Here is a 21,533-nt window from a genome sequence, read left to right as displayed (position 1 = left end):
TCATATTTTTGCCAGAATTTAGCTTTTTCAAAGACTGGTGTCTGACTTTGAAGGGCTTCAGGGTACATGCTGAATCTTGCTGTGGCATGAGTCTGTTTCTGTTGAGTTTATATCAACATTTGGTGCAGGGGAACTTTACAAGAAAATAGTAATTGTAATTGCAAAATGCCCATTGTTATCTTTTTCATAACTGGGTAGAATTGTTTTATTTTTGACATGATTCGTTTCAAGAGATGATTATGCTAAAGTCTGCTTTATAATCACTGGACATTCACCCTTGGGAAATTCTTCATCACAAACTTGGCAGGAAACATTCAGCCATGGCTTTCACATAATTCATCCAAAGAAAGTGCCTTTGACTGAAAAGAGAGTCAAGTACTTCCTTTTGAGAAAATGCCATGCTTCCACCCCCACCCCCCTTTGTAAGGAGTATAAGCTCTGTTTTAGGATCGTAGAAAAGAATTACAATGTATTGAAATATTTTTTTCTCCTTCCCTCATAGGAAATTTATTAGAGTTCTTCCTCTACCAAGTGAAAACTGGAGTGATTTAGTTGAAGAGTGGTGTTGTCACCCTAATCCCTTTGCCAGAAGCACTTTGCATCCTCAACATGATGACTGTTTTCTTGGAGACACTTTTTTTCTGTTGAATTCAGGAAATGAATCACATGTGCCTGAGTCTCCTGTGGGCTGCTCAGAGGCTGAACACCATGTTTCCCAGAGTGGCTCCAACTTGGTAAAGTATTTTCTTAAAAAAATTCTCAAATGACTGTATTTGGACTTTTTTAATTGTAAAGTCCTTTTTTTGTTTCCTGGCTTGTTTAACTTGTATGTGTTACAGAGCTACTTTGAAGTTCAGAATGAGTTCTTGACGCTCAGTTGTACAGAAGCCGGACAATATTCTAAGCTATGTCTTGATATTGATCTCAATATGCAAGAAGAACTTTGTCCTATAAACTGAATTTGAAGCTATTAATATAGTTCTAAACCCAAAAGTTTTCCCCCAAAATTATCCTGAGTGAGGGACAGAAGGACATGAAAACTTAGTAAGATAATAACTGCAATGGGTTATGTGTTTGTCAAAGGATAGTAGAGCAAAGAATGAGAAGGAAACTGGAGAAACAATAATTTTTCTTCTCAATTTATGATTGGATGCATAACCATAAATATGAACAAAGAAATGTGGAATTTTTTTTCTTCTTTTTTAAATTTTTTTCTTTGCTTTAGAATGACTTGGAGAAATCAGAATGTGTTTTGGCTTCAGATATGGCTGTCTTACTTCTTTGAAAATAGTAAGGAAATTGAGTTTGTTCTTTCTACAGAAACCTGCCATTTCATGTTATAGCTCTCCATGTTTCTGAGGTGTTCTGTGGGGGGATATATTCATCAGCTTAATCTCTAGGAAAAAGGCTATCATTTGGCTTAGAAATGTAAAAATTTGTTGTTGCCAGGGAAAAAACCATTTTTAGGGATGTGATGTTGATGTTTCAATGGTGGGATAAAACCCACGAAGAAAGAAAATTCGTCTTGGACATATAGCACTTGTATAAAATTTAAAGCATTAACCTTTTCTTCTGCCAGAAGAACATCCAGGAATTTAGTTCTCCGAAGCCTACATTTCCTTTAAAGTTTTCTGTCAATCTACTGCTTTTCTGCATTTACGTTGACTAAGGTTGGGCCTGAAGATGCCATATTTTATCCAAATACCAAGTATTAAACCTAATTATTGAAATCCTTCTGTAGTTATGGGAACTATTGTTACCTTGGCAATTTGTGTCTGTAAAAGTGATGACTTACTATGTCCAGATTCCCAGCATGAAACTTTTAATCTGTTGAGAACTGACACCAGAGACCATGATTTCCATCTGCTACTCCTTATTAGTGATTTGCATTATCCCCAGTAAATTCCCCAGTATTTTCACAATTCCGTGGTTGCTGGTGCAATGCCTGGGGAACAGTTCTATCCATATCTCCAGCTCTTGCTGCTGTGGTCCCTGTGGTTTGTTGCTCCATTGTTCTTTGAAAAGCAGAATATGGAGAGGGGGAAATAAGGACTGATACCCTGAAAGGATATCAGCATGGGAGAAGATTAATTTGGATTAAGTCTGTGAGTTGTTTCTTCTAATTTTCCTTTAGAAGGAGGTGGAGTAAAAGATTATGAATTTCCAAGAGGGCAATGCTTTCTGCCAGAGGTCCCCAAAAAGAATTTTCACATTTCCGCAGTCTTAAAAGAGATCTTAGAACAGTGGGAACAAATATGGGAAGAGGAAAGGGTGCATGGAGTTCAATATTGCACCTTTCTTCATCAATCAAAAAGAATGTTTGGCAGCAAAGGATTGATTTTGAGACAAACACATAATAAAAGAATGTGGAACAAAGACGTTACAGAGATGTAGGTCAAACCAGGATAACAGCAGAACTTCTAAATGGAGGAGGATGCTCTTTTATGTCAGAGGTATATGACAGTAGTTTAGTGTAATAAATTTTCATGTTTGCTTCCTTAAACACCTCAGAAACATCAACATGAAGAGATATAATGTAGGATGGCAGGTCCTCTTTTCTAGACAGAACAGTCAAACAGACTCAATTTCCTTACTGTTGTGTCCTAAGAATGTGAGACAGCCACCTCTGAACCCAAAACACATTGTGATTTTTCCAGTCTTTCTAAAGTTAAAAAAAAAAGAGTTGAGAATTTGTTCCTTGCTTGTGTCAAATCCCTCTTTCTACATCTCTCATACTAGCAATGAATTCTCATTTCTGTGTTTGCTTTTTTCCAGCATCACTCAGTTGCCAAGCAAATGAGCAAAACTAGGATCCAGCAGAAACTGGACTAATAAGGAAAAAAACCATTATACTGAAGCAGAAAATTCTTCCATAATATGAGTAATAGAAAGTTACAGGCAAGACAGATTACTATTGGCATAAATGTTCTCATTTCAGAGAATTTTGTTGCAGTCTGCCCCAGTATGAAAGTTCTTTTTTAATTGCATTGCAGTTCTTTGGAAAGTGTTTGCCTATGACCAAAATAGTAGCAGGAATGTACCAGAGATGCTTAAACAATCTTTTCCAGACTCCAGTGGGACCAAGACAGCATCCGTCCACTGCAAACATATTTTTCACATCTATTAGTCTTTCAGAGTAACACAGTTTTTAAATGTCACATGGTCTTGCAGCATCCTAATAGTATCTCTTGGGGAAACTATTTTTTCCTGACACCGTATCAGGGATCCTTAGGAATAGAAACAGAAAATATTAGGCTTGTGATCCACCTCCACCTGCAGATTGCCAGCAGCTGCAAGTTGTCAAATAGATATATTGATTTCATTAGTTGAGCTAGAACTATTGCTTTTTCCATTGAAGCGTGATACAATGAGGTAGTGGTGTTTTTTAGGTACCATACTGCACAATTCTCAGCCAGTACTTGTAACTATAGTCAGGAAAAAGTACTCAAGTTGTAGCTTTCAAGGAAGTACTGTATATTCTATACTCGTACTGTGCACTGTTTGTACCAGCCTCAAATACTGGGTTTCACAACACCTTGTCTTGCTTATCCTCGCTTTTCACATCAAGCAAGGAATTTTACTGTGTATGTTTGAAAAGCAGCAAGGTTGGAATTGGGAAAGGGCATGTGTTTTTCCTGTAATGAGGGGGCTGTAGTTCCAATGTAGTCAGCTCTTGGGCTCTCCCTGGGCCATTAGTTTGATTCCTCCTTTGTGACCATCATTGAGGTTATATATATGTACTGCTCTCAAATCAAAGCTCTAGTGTGCTACATCCAGGTTAATAAGCCCACACAGAACCAGTTCTAGAGTTTAGACTTTGGGTTAAAGTAGGGGTTGTGCTTACTTGTTTGATACTGAATTTGAATATTAACACTGTAATTAGTAGGAGCGTTATAGGGCAGATTTTGTGCCGAAATGAGATCTTTTTCAAAGAGCAGTAATGAATACATTAGAGTAAGGCAAGTATTGAGTGATATTTTGGAGATTGTAGAGACTCCTTGAACTAGATATTGTTACCCACATTTTTTTTAATAAGCACTTGATGAACATTGCTTTCTCTGAATTTATGAAAATTTTTTGAACTTGTGCATACTTTTACTAAGAAAAATACTTTCCTATTGGGAGTGCCAAACTATATTATGCATTGTGTGACAAATGCTTTTCTTTGATACAAATAAGGCTTAATGATCTCAGAGATCTTTTCCAAACTAGTTGATTCTGTGATTCTGTAATTTCATAACATGGGCTATGAGAGCAAATTGGTTTTTTTTCTGTTCAGCTTTTCCTAAGCATTTTTGATTTTATGTATCTCAGTGATACGCCTCAGTTTTCTGTCTTCTGTACTTCCTCCCATTACATGTATTTTCTTGCCACATATGGAAACTGTTTTGCACCTCTGATAATTATTCTTTGTCAATATCTTTTCTGTTTCTGCTTGAATTGAGGGAGAAGGTTTGTTCAAGAACTGAATACATTGCACCTTTCTGCAATATTGTGCTATATTGTGTTATTCAGCTGTTTCCTAGTAACTCAAAATAGTCTGTGGACATTTTCTGCTCTCTGCTGAACACTGAACTGGTATTCAATTCCTATAAAACTGTCCACAGTGGCAAGAACTTTTTATTGAGTAATGGTAGTCACATTGCAGTGCTCTATTTTTTGTATATGTTATGGAATACTTAATTTCACATGCATTGTTTTGCTGTGAGGTCAGGATATATTATCACATTTTAAAACTAGTGTGGATTTTGCAAGCAGGTCCAGTTGTAGAAAGCTGAAGTAGCGAAGACAAATCTGTTTGCATGTAAACATAGAGACAATAGAAACAAGTACAAATTTTACTATCCATTCTGTAGATTTTGGTATGATTATGCACTCCTTTTTAAAAATGTCTGACTGACATTTAAATGATACTTCTTTGTCCTACAGAAATCAAAGGAAAATACCAGAGTAATTTGTAAACGCTGCAAGACAATGCTGGGAGAAACAGTATCACCAGGTATGAGATGTACAAACAAAACTAGACTGCATCAGCCATTGAGCTCTGCAAGTTAAAAACTCTGAAGGAAAGTAGTTTTATCAGTGATGTGCAGTGCTGATTCCTACATCTTCATCTCATTCCTTTCTGGAACTGATGAGTTTGTTTCTTCCACTGTTAGATCTTGAAAGTGAGTTTCAACAGGGATATTCCTCATCCTTGTTTCTGTGGTATGTTTGGCTAATTTTAAAGCTTTGGAAGACTTAGTACATGATTCCAGTTTACTAGGAATCCCAGTGAAAAAGGAGACTTGAGAAATTACAGGTTGTTTATTTTCCTGTCAGTTCTTTCAGAACTTGATCAACATAGAACTAGAAGCTGATTACTAACATGATTACTAACAGCCATCCTGGTTTCATGGGAAGGAAGCCATGTCAAAGAGACAGATTATGTCCCATCCACATTTGATGATGGGATAATAGTTTAAAACTGCAATTATATTGAATCAGCAGAGTTTACCAAAAGTAGTATAAAGATGAGTGTCCAGTAGTTTTTAAAACACAGCTATTTACTGGAGAGAAGCAATGCTAAAACTCAGTAGCAGAGTTCATTCTTTCATTCTCCCTCTACTCCACTGCATCAGTCAGTGCGAGCCTGTTTCAGTTGAGATCTGGTGAATATATGTTCTCATAAACTGCAAAGCCTGTTTAAGAAGTAAGTCATGAGGTGATGCAAGACAGAAGGTCTTCTGTTACAGAACATTTTGATTGTCCTGTACAGGGACCTGAACAATACAGACTTTAATAAAACCAAATTTAAGATACAATGTTTGAAAGCCCACAAAGCAGGATATGACCTTGGGAAAGGAGTGCTTGGAAAAGAGCACAAATATTAATGTCACGAGTAATTGATGCCTTAAACTAAGCCTTCAGATGGTTGTAGCACCCAGTAATTGATATGATCAGTGGGAATGGGGAAAGGGAAACACTGTATAGATGTGCATGGATTTGGTATGGACTCTGCCCAAAGCTGAAGTTAGATAGCATATCCATTGTTTTGACCATGTTTCTTCACTACTGCAGGAAATCTAGGTAGAGTTCAAAGAACAGACAAACAACCAGAGATGTATGGTATAAGTCTAGACAGAACCAAGTCTGAAACGGGACTAGAGAGCAAACTTGTCTGTCATGGTTTGGTGCTTCCTTGTGAGCAGATATCAGTGCCTTGAAGATAAAGCAGGATTAGAGTGGTGTAGCTGTGGAGGCCAGATTTGGATTTGAAGTTCTCCTCGTTTGCTATTCTTCCCCCAGCTCTACCCACATGCACTTTATGATTTTTTCTCAGGAAATCACACCATTCTCTCTGCAAACAAATGTCTTCTGAGTTCCCAATACCGTTGTAGCAGTAGCAACAATTCCTTAGTCAGGGTAATGGCTGAGGAACTTGAGGGACTGAACTACCTTTTCCTCCTGTATCCCAGGGTTAACACAGCATGGAGGAGGCTAAATTATATTTAGAGGTTAAATATAATTTCCTAACAGTGAAGATAATTTAAAAAGTGTAGTACTTACCTGGAGAAGGGGTTGGATTACCAGGCCTTTGGAGTCTTCAAAACAGATTAAGTGACTTCCTGAAGTGCTTACTTTCATCCAGTTTTAATGGAATGTGTGAACAGAAATCAGATGAGACAATCCCTTCCACGCTTAAAATTTATGGGACTGATGAATCTTCCAGTTGTTCACATGCTAAGGCTTAGTAGAACGAATTTATTACTCTCTATATTTAAGCTGTTTTGCTGGCCCTCTGGTTAGGCTGTGTTTGCGGCATAGACCCAGATCTTCAATACAATCATCTTTGACCTAACGTTATTGATGAGGATTAAACTATGTCCTCAAACACTTACATTTAGTGCTAAAGGCTGTCTTAGTGAAGCTTTTGGTGAACAGTTACATTGAAACTCAGAATGTATGCAGTGCTGGTGTTGAGTAAGTGTGATTTTTGGAAAAGAAGTTCCATTCTGCTCTTTGAGCAAAGAAGAAAATTATTCCCCTGTGTGTGCTGTTATTAAAACTGTCTCTTGTGATTCACTGCAGCATTACTGAGCAGCAGAGAGTTCTAAAATACTTATGTAAGCTATGCTGATCTCAGTGCTTTAGGAAAGTTCTTTCAATTCATCTTTCAGGTTTGGCTTCAGCTCTTGCATTGTTTCAAGAGGATTGTTCCCAGCGTTAAACAAAGATCAATATGAATGAGAAATTGCTGATCATGTAATTAGCTCAGAGCAGTTTTCTTCAGGCAATGTAGGTTTTTTGTTATGGTTGCTTCACCTCCTACAAAGCAAAGCAGACTTTGACTATCTGCTGCACCCCTTAATGGAGTACTGAACAAATGTTTAATTAGTAGTGATAGGGTGACTTACAGTCTAATCTTAACAAGTTGGTTATTCTATTATACTTGAAAAATGTTTCTGTCATTTTAGATACTATTAAGTATTACATCACAGAGGTGATTATTCAACCATCTGAGGGATGTTTCAGCCCAACACCAAGGTAACAAAAAATATCAGTTCATTTGCTCACAAATATGTTTTAGAAAGGATGCTAGAAATACTCTAATGTTGTAATTTCTTGAATAATTACATATAATAACAGTGCAATTTTAGGTAATCATCATAGAATTAAGCATTGTAGAGGTAATGTTGAGTTCACTTATATACAGTTTGGCTTGCTCATCTTTGTGTGTGATGGAGGAGAGAGATTATGTATAGTTTGTCACAGTGTCTCACTATTCAGGTGATAAACCAAAATAAAAGACCTATCTTTTGAACTATTTAAGCTTTTATGATGTCTGCTGACTAATTATGGAGATGTAAGGTTACATCATGTAAAGTTAAATTAAGTAAAGCTTGAAATATTTAATTGGAAGTGAGGTTTTTGAATTTTCAAGCAATTCAGTTTGAAATTAAGACTGACACAGAACATGATCTAGCTCTCTTGTGTCATGTATTATGCATTAGTCATGATTCTTTCTTTTTGTAAATTGTATTTGAAATGTGCATTGTTCTGAGCTTCGTGTTCGTATGTGTAAAACATAATAGAGAAAAGCTTTTATTCAACATTTGGCATTTGATGTCACCCAAAAGAAAGGATGCGGAGCGATTTAGAATGCTGGTGTGTTAAAAAACATTCTTATTGCAGGAAATAGAAAATTGTAGGATGTAGTGGAATTGACAATATGGAGATATTCACATATCAGTAGTGTATTGATATGAATGACTTTGCCCATGTTATTGTTACAAAAACATATAATATGTGGTTCATTCTTAAACAGGTCTCAATTTGTGCAGAGTATGGTTGCTCAGTGTCTTTTAGAATTATCCTCTGCTAAAAGCACATTTAGATTCACCATGAAAGGGGATGATGGAAAAACTTATATTCTGGTAAGTTTTTTAATCTTCATCCTGCTAGAGAAGTTTAACTAGTGTATCCCAGATCCTAAAATCTGTTGTTTATGCCGTTCATTACTGTATATTTAAAAAAAATTAACAAATTCAAATTCTTGAAGTAGCTCTGAAGAGTTCTGTTCAAGTAAGAAATCTCCAAGTTTTTTAATATAAGTAGATGTGTCTGTAGAAATTTTCTCTTGTTACATTAATGAAGGTACTACAGATGCATCACAAGTAACAGAGAAGTTACGCTGGTTTGTATCAAAAAAGATGGAAAGTTTAAATTTTGACTTTTTAATATGTATCTCATCTTCTTACTCCAGTGCTTCTTATCTTAAATCACCAGAAGTGAATCAAGTGCATAGCATCTTTCACGTGTATTGTCTTAAGTCAGCAGGGACTACTAATATAGTCAGTACGTTGCATTGCAAAGTGAAGTGCAAACAAAACTAAAATTGCCTATTATGCTTAATGTCCTAATGCTGCTAAACTTGGTTAAGCTTGATATTTAAATAGTGACAGCTAGATTCCTCAAACCTTTAAGATGGATCAGAATTATCTTAATTCATGTTCTTGAGGCAGACAATCTAGTTTTACATAAATTTTAATGCCAAGATAGGCATTTGTACAACCACTGAGAAATACGTCTTTTGTGATGGCAAAATTAAGGTTTCATGAGTTGTCACTTTGCATTATCTAATGGAGGAGTCATTAAAAATTATTGTGATTTTTCTCTTGTAGCTTATGTGTTTCCAAGTTACCTAAAATTCTGCTGCTTAAGTCTAGTAGTTTATATAGAACAAACTGGTTATTATCACTTTGTTCAATAGATTGCCATTACTCTTAGCTCTGAGTTGCATTATTTGCCAATGTAGAGGAGCAGACTGAATTAGATAGGGGCTGGCTTCTGATTGGCATCTCTTCCTTTTTATTAGTTAGTTACTAGGTTTTTGGGGGTGTTTTTTGTGTTTAATATCTGAAAGCCCGTACTCATGTCGAGAGTGAGGTTCTGGCAACTATATACACATCAACAGGTGTTCTGGAGCCACAGGTTAAGTCTTTGGACTCAGAGGCCTTGTGGACACAAGCATAATTTAAGCACTGTTTATATTAATGATTGTCAACAGCTAAACTGTAAAAAATGTAGGTGCTTGAGGCTGTGAGTCCACAGCCAAGTTACACAAGGAGTCTCATCACTGATGCATCATGAACCAGCTGTCCCACTTACTTGTTTTGATGATGAGCCAAAGATTCTAGTTCACAGTGTTTGTCCTTACCTACATGAATGCACACAGCTTAGGCTGTGTATGTGATAATTAAGGTTAAGTTTTCTCACAAGTATTTTTATTTTTTTTTAAACCACAAATATTATGTATACTCATTTTACTTATATCCTATGTATGTATCACTTAATGTTACCAGTTATGATATCATAATACAAGTTTATGTTGTTTAAGTTACACTTACTCTATTCAAGCTATATACCACTTGGGTTTTTTTTTAAGGCTGTCAATAAGAAAAGTTTCTTTGTCTCAGGAAGAAAACATAGTGCATGCAGTTTTCCTTATTAAACCTAACTACATCTCTGCCCTCTTTGCATTCCATAAAAGGTGAATCACCTTCTGTCTTTGCTCCACTTTGAAGGGTTTCCTTCCATTGGATGCATGACTTACAAGTTAAGAGTAAGAGGAGGACAGCAAACATAGGGGAACATGAGCAAAACGGTACATTTCTGGTCAGGATAGCAGCCTCTTAATAGATGTATATTTGTTTCTGTACTGTAAAAAAGTGTAGCTTTCAAAGAGGTAAATAAGTAGTTTTGTGGATCGGTACAGGGAATTCATATCGTGGATGGGATCAACCTGACAACACCCAAAAAGATTTGAAAATCAAAAAGTGTGTTTGGAAACTATCTCCAGTCTTTCAGTACCGAACGGATGTTTTTTGGAGTGGGATTAGGCTGTAAAGTGCCTTGAAAGTAAGGCAGCTTGTATTTCAGGAGTGAGTGGAGAGGTACTGGGAAGATATCCCAAGAAAATTAATATGTAACAAAATAGGAAAGACCTGTCAGTCAGATACTGATTATTGGACCATGTCTTGAAGGGCATGTGCAGAACAAGTTTGCATTTGTTAAGATTGGGGAAGGGGTGGATGATGCAGTGATCAAGAAGTGAGATAATGAGAACCTTGTTGAGACTTAGCTACCTAGTTCTCATAGAGACCTTTCTTCTTTGTGAAATGTGTGGAAACCACATCTTTACCTGAACAGTCTGACTGTGAGGACAAAGTAGCTGTATGGAAAGATGTTTACATTAGTGATGATGAGCTGGGTTATGATCAAAGTAATAGTAATGCCTGCAATAACTAAGAAAGTATTAGCAAGGAGAAGTAAAAGCTTTTTTTTTTACCCATATGAAGATGGAATTGATGCCTGATTATGCACAAAATTGTAGTATTTCACCTACTTGGATCAAGTCTCACAAGTATAACTGAGATAGGTTGGTTGCAGCTTTTCTCCTAAGAACATCTTTGAAGTCTGTTGACAGAGTGATTTAAAAAAAAAAAAAGAAAACGTAAAAAAAGACCAACAAAACCCCAGATACATTTTTCTGATGCTGTCATTTCAGAAAAAGTCATCAATCACCCTATGAATGAATTCTGAACTTTATTTATCTTTCTGTAAAGGTTCTTTTCTTAGTGGAGTTAATGCGAAAGGCAGTTGTTTGTGCAAACTCTGCTGTACAAAATGGTTGAAAGGAAGGAAAGTTGCAGATTGTGACTAATTTAATTGAAAGCACAGATCAAAGTATGAAACTGTGTTAGTCAGAAACAACATATAGACTTCTTTGAGTCAACACACCAAGTCTGGGTGATGGCTTGTTCATTCAGACCAAAAGCAAAATCAAAAAATAATTCATGCATGAGGAAAAGAATGAAAATCCTGCCTAAAGAAGTAAATGTAGTTCAGAAGTTGATTTTCTCATCACCAGGAGTCCTGCCACCCCCAAAGATTCATTTTTCTTTCTCTGTATTGTGTGTTAAATTATTAATACAGATCTGTTGCATGCTGTTGAGACAAAGACATACTCTGAACAATTGGTAGAATGTGATTGTCAGATGCCACATGTCACCATTTGCGGTAGAAAGAAGTCAGATGGACCATGTTGCAAATGAAATGCTTTGGTTACTTTCTCTAAGGCACATTGCAGAAGGTATTCTGAAAGGAGCAGACAGCTAATGCTGCATCGTTCCCTAGACTAGTTTAAAGGAAATTTCCTCTTCTGAAAAGCATCCCATGAAGCTCCTTCACAAGGAATTGTTAGTAATTTCAAAAGCAAGAAACTCTGTTTACTTAAAAGCGTTTGCAGTGGCCTGTGCATTTAGGACACTTCTCTTTTTTCGCCTTTTTCTCCAACACTTGGCTTAAAGCACCTTGTGTAATGGTTCCAGCTAATGAGGTATATTTTGCAGTTTAGGCTATAAATGTGTAGAGTGAGTTACCAGAGCAAAACTGATGAACAGCCACTTGCTAAGCCAAGTGCAGTTGCTTGTCATCATTTATGTGCATATGCTAAAGTGATTCTCCTCCTCCCATCCCTCCCAAGATATTTTATCAATATATCTCATTCCTCCTTTCTGAAGCTTCCACTGTAATGTTCTGAGCCTTGGGCTGTGATAAATTGTGACTGTCACATTCAATTACAACATATACTATGTGTCCTGTTAATGGTGGCTTTCTCCCTCCACCGGGGGATATCATATGTCTGCTGCCTAACATCATGTAACTTGTTTTACTCGAAGCTGATTAGATCATGAGAAGCAGAAGATTGCTCTCTAGTGAGCAGCACTGCATAAATCCTGTTTTCTATGATAAATATTTCATATATAAACACTTCATACAGGCTCAGAACTTGCAAAAATTGATTTCCATTGTTAACTCGTATCACTTCACTACTGCAGGCTGTTAATAAAGGAAAAGCTGGACTTTTCATGTACGGTGTTTAGCATGAAAGCCCTGAATCCAAGTTGGAACACTGATGCCCAATCACTCAAAAATTAAATAAGTTCCTTAAAGTGATGCAAAAAGTTCAGATTTCTCAAAACTCTACCCAGTAAATATCCCTTGAATTCCTGTTAGCAAATAGTGCTGAAGAATGCTAGACCCATTATTAAATTTGATAAAGATATATTTTTCAAGTAAAGGCCTGTCTTTTTTCCTTGCATATCTTAGCTCCTTGCAGTCACTTCTAAAAATCCTCAATTTTTGGCACTTCCAGGGAGCAGTCTTTCAGTTCCCTGTCTTTAGCCCTCAATTGCTCAACACCATATGCTTGACTAACTCTAAAAAAGAAAATGAAATTGGAGTAATAATCCATCTGGTATTGAAAGAGATGACTTGGGACTGTTTTGTTACTATCAAAGGGAACGTGCTATAGTCACTAAAAGAGGCAGCTTCACAGGAAAGGTCTTAAAAATGACTGTGATAAATTAGGCATCAGTTTATTGTATTAACCCTTTTTTCTCCACTAGAATCTGTACAGATTGTACTAATAATAAAATGTCAGTTTATGTCTGTTAATACTTTGTTAGAAACTTTGTAGGAATGTGGCTTTAGTATCAGCTGATTTAGGGTCAGAGTGAAGCAATAAAATGAAATTGATATAATCTGCAGTTAAATAAATTATTTCTTCATTTACAGATATGGCTTTTAAATTCTGACACATTGCTGGTGGAGTCTTTAGAAAGTTCCTCCTCTCTCGGTGTTCTTACACTATTTGGAGATACTTTCATGCCTAGCTCTGGACAAGTGGGGAGCTGGGATGCTGTCAAAGTCCTTTACCAGCCATGTATTAAATGCAGGAATAAAGAGTAAGTATGACCTTTAATGAACTCAGGTTCTGACATTTGGGTTGTTTTGCATTACTATTTCTTTGATATTAATTTTTTAAAATATTGTTTTAAGCAAAATGCCAGAGGAGTAGTATTTCGTTTCTGTTAAGGCCAGAGAGAATCTGGTTGTTAAATTTTTGCACTATGATAACAAAATATAGGCCAAAGAGATATGTTGTGTCTAAGAGCACATGCAGGTAACTTAGACAATAGTGTTTAAAATTAATTTGCTTTCAGCCTAGTGGTGACATTATTTCAAAAAGAAGCAGGGCCCTGAAAAAACGGGAAAGAGAACAGGAAGGCAGTTGAGTACAATGTCATATAAATGTTTTACTTGGATGTGTTCAAGTCTGCTGGAGCCCTCATAAAGGAAACATTTCATTTCAGCAAGCTTTGAATTCAACATTATGAAAAACACAGACTGCCTAAAATACTAAAGCCTTTATCTGTTGGAGAGCAAAGATTAGAGAATATTGATTAAGCAGTGGCCTCAATGTTTGCAGGTGATGGAGTAAGATTTAACATAATTTTCTGCTTTTGTTTTTGCAGTGGTAGAAAAGCAAGTATTGATTTTATATGTCACAAATAATGGTTTGATATTGTTGTTTTTTCTTCAGATTTTAAATAGGTATGAATGTATTTAAAATTTAGAATACAATCCCTCCATACTCAGTCAATACACAGCTAATTTATAGTCTAAATTTTCCTAAAAATACAGCAAAAATCTTATCTCACACAGACAATCAAACATATGTGTATGAATTTAAATATTTTTGTAGGAGAACCATACACCTTACAAGCATGTGTATTTCATCATTGTGTGTTTATCTGGAATGCTGCCTAGTTGTGCTGGTTTAAAGGTAAACCAACAGGAGAAATAACCCCACTCAAGAGAGATTACAAGTTAGAGTTACAATTTACTTTAAAAGATTACAATAAATACAATGATACAGAGAGAAAATTGGTTAACCGACAAAATACAGGTGCATAACCCAGCACCCTGGGGCATTAAAAATGGTGTTCATCAGCCTCTGTGCTGAGTGCCACATGGCCCCCCTCAGGACAAAGTAAAAGGAAAGGAAAAACCTGTTGTTGAGAATGAAGGTCACAGTCTGGTCAAGAGTGGCAGTCGCAGTCCTGTCGAGGTTCTGGTCCTCCTCTGGATCCAACAAGTGGTACTCCAGGTTCCAAAACTTGAAGATTATGTATACTCAGGTGCAGGGGGAAATGCCTAGCACCTCTCCCAGGGTGAGAAGTTTCACAATGGCTGATTTACTCTGTGAGTCATGGGATTTTTGGAATCTTTGATGGTCTAAGTCATTGCAGCTGACTGTTGTGCCAGTCCCTAATGGCCCATTAGCAGACATGACCCTTCAGGCTGGGTGTAAAGGTGCTGATGTCTCCTCAGAGGGGAGTTGTCACAGCTGAGTCAGTGGTGTGAAGACAGAAACCTTCTTGTGCCTCTCAGTGTTCTTTAACACCCAACTTGTAGCCTGAGCTGTCGGGTGTGCCCTGGGCAGCTTCTGCAAATGATCCATTATTAACAGTTCATAAGAAATGATTAGAGGGTGTAGCAGATACAGTTTTGGTTACACCCACACAGTGATAAACTGGTCCTGGCTGCTATAACTAGGACATTAGTGTATCCTTTTTATTTTCCAAACAGATCCAATACCGAATAGCAGAAATAAACTGATATAAGGAAAGAATGCAAGATTCTAATAATTAGAGAAAAGGTCATTCTACACTGTTAATGTTGTTTGTGTCAGAAAAAATAACTTTATTAATGTACTAGCTTATGAAGCTGGCATGGGAAAACCCCTGTGATCCAAATGTTATTTAGTGATCCAAAATTCTTTCTAAAGTATTGTCACTTAAAGTGCTCATTCTGAGAATGGGAGATATTGTAGGAACACCACCTGGTCTAAAATTAAAGATATTTCACTAACCACTCTTAAGTCTTACAGAAATGTAACTTACAGTTTTGCTTTTCAAGTTTCAGTTCTGTATCACTGAGACGATTTAATTACCTTAACACACATTCAATTACTCTGACATGTTATTGAGATAAAAGTCATATCTTAGTCATTTACCTAGCATTCACAATTGCTTTTCTTGAATGGAGTTCTCAGCAGAATTATACTGTGAGATTATATTCAGTTCTTTCCATTTCCCTAGATCATCTTGTTACAAGTCACTTTTTTCTGAAGATTACTTTGTATTTATCTTTGGAATTTTGCAGTGAGCATAAGGCCCATCTGACGTTTTAATTCTCCTCTGACAGTAATTGACATTTTCCCCTGTCCAGTCCTTGGACAAATGCAACAACATAAGAGAAAGAACAGAGGATTCTTTTTAAGGTTCAGAAACTAAAGTAACTGTTGTTTTAATATTGCTTTCCTATTTTTATATATCTTAGTGAAGTACAGGAAAAGGGGCATTAGCACTTCAATGTTTTTCCACTATCTCATTTATCAGTTGTCTGACAGTACTACCTCGACCTGTGCAATAAGACTGAAGTCTTTCTGTATTTAACAGGAATATAAACACAGTGAAAGGAAAAATACCGAAACTAGTACAATTTATTTATTGCAATGTGTTTGCATTTAGATCTCAAATATTATTTCACGAATTTTGAACAAAGTGTCTGATTCCTTGAATAGTGCAAGTTCCGAATATTTTAGATGCCCACATTCCAGTAATAATTATAATATTACCTTGCTTGCTTCTGCATACACCTGCCTTTGAAATAGTGCAAAGATTTGAGAGCCCGTGGCCTTCTCTCCTTAAGTGGGGAGTAAGCAAGGACACCTCCTGTGCAGCAAGCAGTCAGCAGGAAGTCTGTGTGTGTGACCTTGACCCCAGCAGACTCCAGTAGCTACAAGGGATAAGCATATACTCTGGTAATCTATTGCACAGCACAGAGCCCCTTCAGTTGCTGCGAGTCCCTGGGTACACTTGGGTCCTGTCTGATTCCTGCAGAGCCAGAATCTGAACTGTGTAATGAGAGAAGAAAGCGCCTTTCTTACTTGTGGAGACTGCAGTGTCTGTGCAGGTTAGCTGGGCCATAGGTTAAGACAAGGTAAACTAGAAGTAAAAGTATTGTTTGTAATATCTAAATATAATGGCATAATCACATATTTGTAAAATGTGGGTGAAGAAATGAAACAAAGTCTGTACTTAGTCTAGTCACACAAGCATAAATCTACTTACTCTGAGATAAATACATGGTTCCATGGTAGCAGTTGAGGTCTCAGGATTTGTGAAAGTCTCCCTTGGCAAATTGCCCTGCTAAAGAGAGTCTGACTGGCATTGCCTAATAAATCACATTCAGGCACGCTTTTTTGAAGCAACCCTTAGATTCCTGGGAATTTACTTGAATATTTTTTTGTGTGTGTAGTAGCTTTTATGTGTGATCTTTCTTTTCAAGACTTCTGGGTTGTCAGAAGAAATTTATTGTCTCACTCCAAAACTCATTTTATTCCACCTTTATTTAGAGCACAGTTTTGCAATTCTTCATAATTAATGCTTATTTCTGTTCCTCAGATACAGAAGTGTTTTTTTCCCCTTAAACTAGAAATTATGTCCTGTGAACAACACTGCTTCAGTGAGCAACAGAACTCTCTTTCCTCTAGTAAATCACTGGGATATTTATCCCCATACCTTACATTCAGTATTACTCTAAATGTTAACTATGTAAAAGAAACAAACATTTGAGTAGGATAAATGTCCAGGGTTTGTTACTGGCTGCTGAGTGGTAATTACTCATTTGGAATTATAGCTGATTAGAGGTGACTGTAAGAAAACTGTCACCAGAGTTAGTCTGAATGTTGATCAGAGGTGATTACCCCATGTATGGCATCAACAACATACTGATTTCATATTCAGTTTGTTGATCTGTATTGAACATCAGATCCTTTCCAGTGGATTGCAGTCTAATAAGCAGCCTTTGTCTTTCTGTTGTTGCAGGTTTCTTTTGCCAATTACATCCTAATTTTGTTCAGAACCTTTTTCTGTCTTGGCCGTGGCCATTTTTTATTTCTAACGTGTGGCCTAATGGTGGTCTTTCCCAGCTCCATGTTGTCTGTGGAAGGAAAAAGCATCTCTCTTGTTCCAGTCTCTGGGAGGGTGACTGAGATATGGGTTAGGAGCAAACTGAGAACGTGTCATGTACAGCTTCTCTCCATATACCTTCGTTTTGGCAATAAATTCTTAACAGTTGTGCTCTGGGTGTTCTCTCTATGTTAGACTGGGTTGCTTAAGAACAGTCAGTAACTTAAGGCATTGTGAAGCCAAAATATGGTTAGGTATATCCAGACATGCTATTTATGGTGTGGTTCTTGGCATTTCTCCTTGCAGAACTCTATTCCTCTGATCTTCCTGAGGGCAGCATTTAAGGGTTGTAGTAATTTGTGTCACTCCTTCAATGGTTAAGCAGGGCTAGAAACATTTAGATGTGTGTTATGTGTGATAACACAAGTTCTGGGTTGGTCTGTCTGCAGTTAGACTTTCAGCCTTTGGGGGAGCTTTATGACAACCCTACAACAAATTAGTTGAACTTCCATGCTTTCATTTCTTCTTATGACCTGTGAAAAAAGTATCTTATGAATGTTGTTGAGTTCCATTACGGAAGGATGCCTGATGCATTTTCTGCTCCGTCCTTACATAGATATTTATGGATCATGTGTATGTGATTATGTTGGTTCCCTACTTTTCTCTCTGCACCTTTCTCTCTGTCCTTTTCTCCACCTACAGATCTGCTGTGCAGGCAGAAGAGGTCTTCCTTTCAAGTAACAGGTTCTTGGCAAATAGCACCTTATACAACCAATCTTGACTGCTGGGAGCGGTAATGGTAAATACTGCTAAAGTGAGAGTGCTGTAAAAATGTAGAAAGAAAATTGAAAATACAGTTACATGGCAATTCAACCATAACTTGATCTCAGAAAATATATGTGAAGGTACAGTTAGAGGAAAATTGTGCTTTTTTCTTTAAAGCAGTGTGCTAGACAAAGCTTTGTCAAAAGGTCATTGAGAGCTTTTTGTAGCTCATATGCATCTAGAGTCTCTCTAAATAGTTTACAGCTTTTGCGGAAGCCTTCTTCTATGTAAGAATTTGCTGTTTATAATTTAAGAGTTGAAAAATGACTTCCAGAAATTCTTCATTTTATTAGCTTTAGAGGGACAAGAACAAGCTTGAAAATTGAGTTTGTGGCTAAAAACCTGGAGGTTTTGAGTCCCAGTGCTTTTGTTAAAGTCCATGTTTAGTGAGCTGTTTATGAAGCTATTTTTGATGTAGTCCAGAATGTTGCTTATTTGTCCCGAGAATGGCTTTCATTCTATATATGACTCTAAAGTAATTCACCTCTCATAAAAGCATCAAACTATGTCCTATTTCACTGATTTTTGTATGCCTCAAATAAAATGCTTTTTCATAGTGTTTCATTGACTCTTGCCTATAGAAAGTACATGGGAGCACACAGATCAAGAGTTAATTGAGGAATGACCAATGTTTCACTGTTTCATCTCTCTTTAAGCTGATTTCTGTATATCTGGAAGGATTAAATGAGTGGGTGTAGTTGTAAATGGAACGTGAAGAACCTGGTTTGTTTCACATAATTTTTTCTGCTTCCTCCTTGAATTATTTCCTGGTATCTAGTTAAGAGAACAGAGTGAGTAGGTTGCCTTAAAAGAGCTGACTGAGCAGTTGGGCAAAAATTTTTGAAAGATGCAGTCTAATACCACTTAGGGCTTGGGGACAGGAAGATAAAAAAGTAGTTTTCAGAGTTAGATAGACGTGGAAATTATAAACTTCATAAACGTTGAATGCTTGGGCAACAAAGTGCTCTTCAGTTCAGTTAACATCCTTTCCCACCTCTAAGAAAAGGTGCATGCAACTTTTAAGTATAACTTTCAGGAGAATTATCCTGACTTTCTTGTTTATTGAAACTAGACCTACATGTGCAGCATCCTTCTGTGGTAGTTACATAGGAACTTAATTCTTGTTTCTAAACACAGGTCTGATATATCCTTCCAGCTCTTCTAAGCGGTCCTTTTTTTGGTATCTAATCTTTCCATTTATAAATAGTGTTAGAAGGACTAACTGAAGTAGAGAAAAATGTTGGAATAAACCCCTTGTCTACCAAATAAGTTCTCGTATTTTTGCCCAAAAATTTTACTCATATTATCATTTCAGTTGAGCTTTTTGCTCATCTTTTGAAATTACAATTGAAGTCAAAGGAGGAAGGATTCTAACTGGTTTTTAAAAAGTGAATTTGCAATCCCAAATAACTTAGCGTTTGTTAGTAATCTGACCAATAGCTTGCCTTTCTTCTTGTGTAGCATGAAAGATGGTGATGTGTCACTACTCATCTTGCAGGGTACTGCTGTTGTACTCTGCATTAGAAGTGTTAAATGCTATATACACAGTGATTGCCAATGTGAAAATAAGAAATTTACTCTAAGTGCTATTACTTAGCTACTTCTTATGGTATAATTTTTTTTAGAAAAAAATAGATAAATATGCTATAAAGATATCCTGTCACATTTAATATGCTTTTGAATTAGCATTTGTGGCTCTGTAATATAGTACAACAAAAACTACAATTCAGGCTTACATATTTTTTCCATATTTTTCATATTTATTTGTGAAACTGCAATTCAGGTAAGCAGAGTTTTGATAGTTTTCATGTCTCTTTGGTTCATATTGCTGTAGTTCAACTCTTTTGGGAATCTTAGGATTGGTAACAAGAGAAATATCAAGTTGAATGGGAAAAAAATGTCAAAAGCAGCAAAATTATCTGATACTAATTTAAATTGTGTAGTCTGAAACAACTGCATTTCCACATAGTTAATTCCACTTTTATATGATGATAGAAAAGTAAGAAATGCCATGCTCGGTCATAGCAGTGTAACATCTAGCCCAGTATCGCCCCTCTGACATCCAGAGATATTCTTTAGAGTGTGTGAGCCCCAGCACTTCTTGTGCTCTCAGCTTTGTAATTGTATTAAGGATGTTAGAGGGTACAGCCCTCACTATTTTCTTTACTATCTATCATCTTCTGACCATCTGTTTGAATAAATAGTTCTTGACCTTACTATTGCTGTCTGCTTCCACATTCTCCTGTAAGAGTAAGTTTCAGAAGTTTACTGCTGATGTGAAGTACTCTTTAATTCTGAATTGATGTCCTGCTAGAGTTAGGAGTGGGAATTTAGTGAACAGTTCTGCATTCTTACCAGCTAAATGAACATGGGGATCCTAAACTACAGCATGCACTGTTTTTGCTGATTACATTTAGGGCTTAGATTTCCTAGCCAGTTTGCTAGAAGGAAATCGACGTCACATCTGTTCGAGTTGCACTGTGTGTATGTGTATGTCTTTTATGTTCATTTTCTTTCCTTGTAACACTGCTTTTTTGAAAGCCAGATAGCCTAACTGTGATAGTGATGATCCCTTGGGGATAATTTTGTAATTCTACATCAAACTATAGCAGATTTCCACTTGGAAGCTTACAGTTGGTTTCTCATAGACTTATAAAGACTATCAGGTTCGATTGGGAACTGTAAATACTCAACTCATATAATGCCTTTTAAATGATAGGATTTATTTGAGCAGGCACCAATCAAATAACGAGCCAAGAGTGAAAAGATGAAGCTTATAGAAGCCTATTGGACAGATTGCTGTCAAAATACTTAAACCTCAAAACTTGATTTATTGAGTTTTGGAATCTTGGTCTGTTTTAAATTAATTACTATTTGTTGTTTCCATTGTGTTTCTCCATGACAGGCTGTATAAACTAACAATACTTAGATAAAAAAAAAATCACCAATTTTAATTGAAATGCTTTTTAAATCAAATTAAAGCAAATTGGGAATATATTACTTGAGACCAAGGAAGGCTAATTGGTCCAGCTGGTCAGGATATTTCCATTTGTGTGTGTGTGTGGAGCAGCAATAGGATATTGGTGTTGGTTGCTTATTTTGAGTCTGGTAGCATCAAAACAGAACTAGTAATTCTTCTGCTGGCTGCTCTGAATTCTGGCTTTAAGCTATACATTGAATAATTTGTATGAGCAATAGGCATAATAAATGATACCTATCACAGATTGGATAAGGTTGAAGGGACCACTAGTGGAGTCATCTGTTCCAACTTCCCTGCTCAAGCAGGGTCATTATAGAGCACATTGCACGGAATTGTGTCTAGATGGTTCTTGAATATCTCCA

General features: G+C 36.6%; 1 protein-coding gene across 2 annotated transcripts in view; it reads left to right on the top strand.

Annotated features, from left to right (window-relative positions):
- The window catches only part of UBE3D (ubiquitin protein ligase E3D), a 79,303-nt gene that overhangs the window by 7,414 nt on the left and 50,356 nt on the right, over positions 1 to 21,533 (top strand). For both annotated transcript variants that reach the window (XR_011697022.1, XM_071547836.1), the window contains exons 4-8: positions 503 to 734; positions 4,930 to 4,999; positions 7,458 to 7,527; positions 8,309 to 8,417; positions 13,123 to 13,292. Coding sequence is in view for 1 of the 2 variants with exons in the window: in XM_071547836.1 (XP_071403937.1) it covers positions 503 to 734; positions 4,930 to 4,999; positions 7,458 to 7,527; positions 8,309 to 8,417; positions 13,123 to 13,292 (651 nt within the window). In the remaining variant the exon portion in view is untranslated. The remainder of the gene's footprint in view (positions 1 to 502; positions 735 to 4,929; positions 5,000 to 7,457; positions 7,528 to 8,308; positions 8,418 to 13,122; positions 13,293 to 21,533) is intronic.

This window comes from Pithys albifrons, chromosome 2 (assembly GCF_047495875.1).
Source record: "Pithys albifrons albifrons isolate INPA30051 chromosome 2, PitAlb_v1, whole genome shotgun sequence".
Classification (NCBI taxonomy): Eukaryota; Metazoa; Chordata; class Aves; order Passeriformes; family Thamnophilidae; genus Pithys; species Pithys albifrons.
This window is presented reverse-complemented; position numbering and strand designations above follow the sequence as displayed.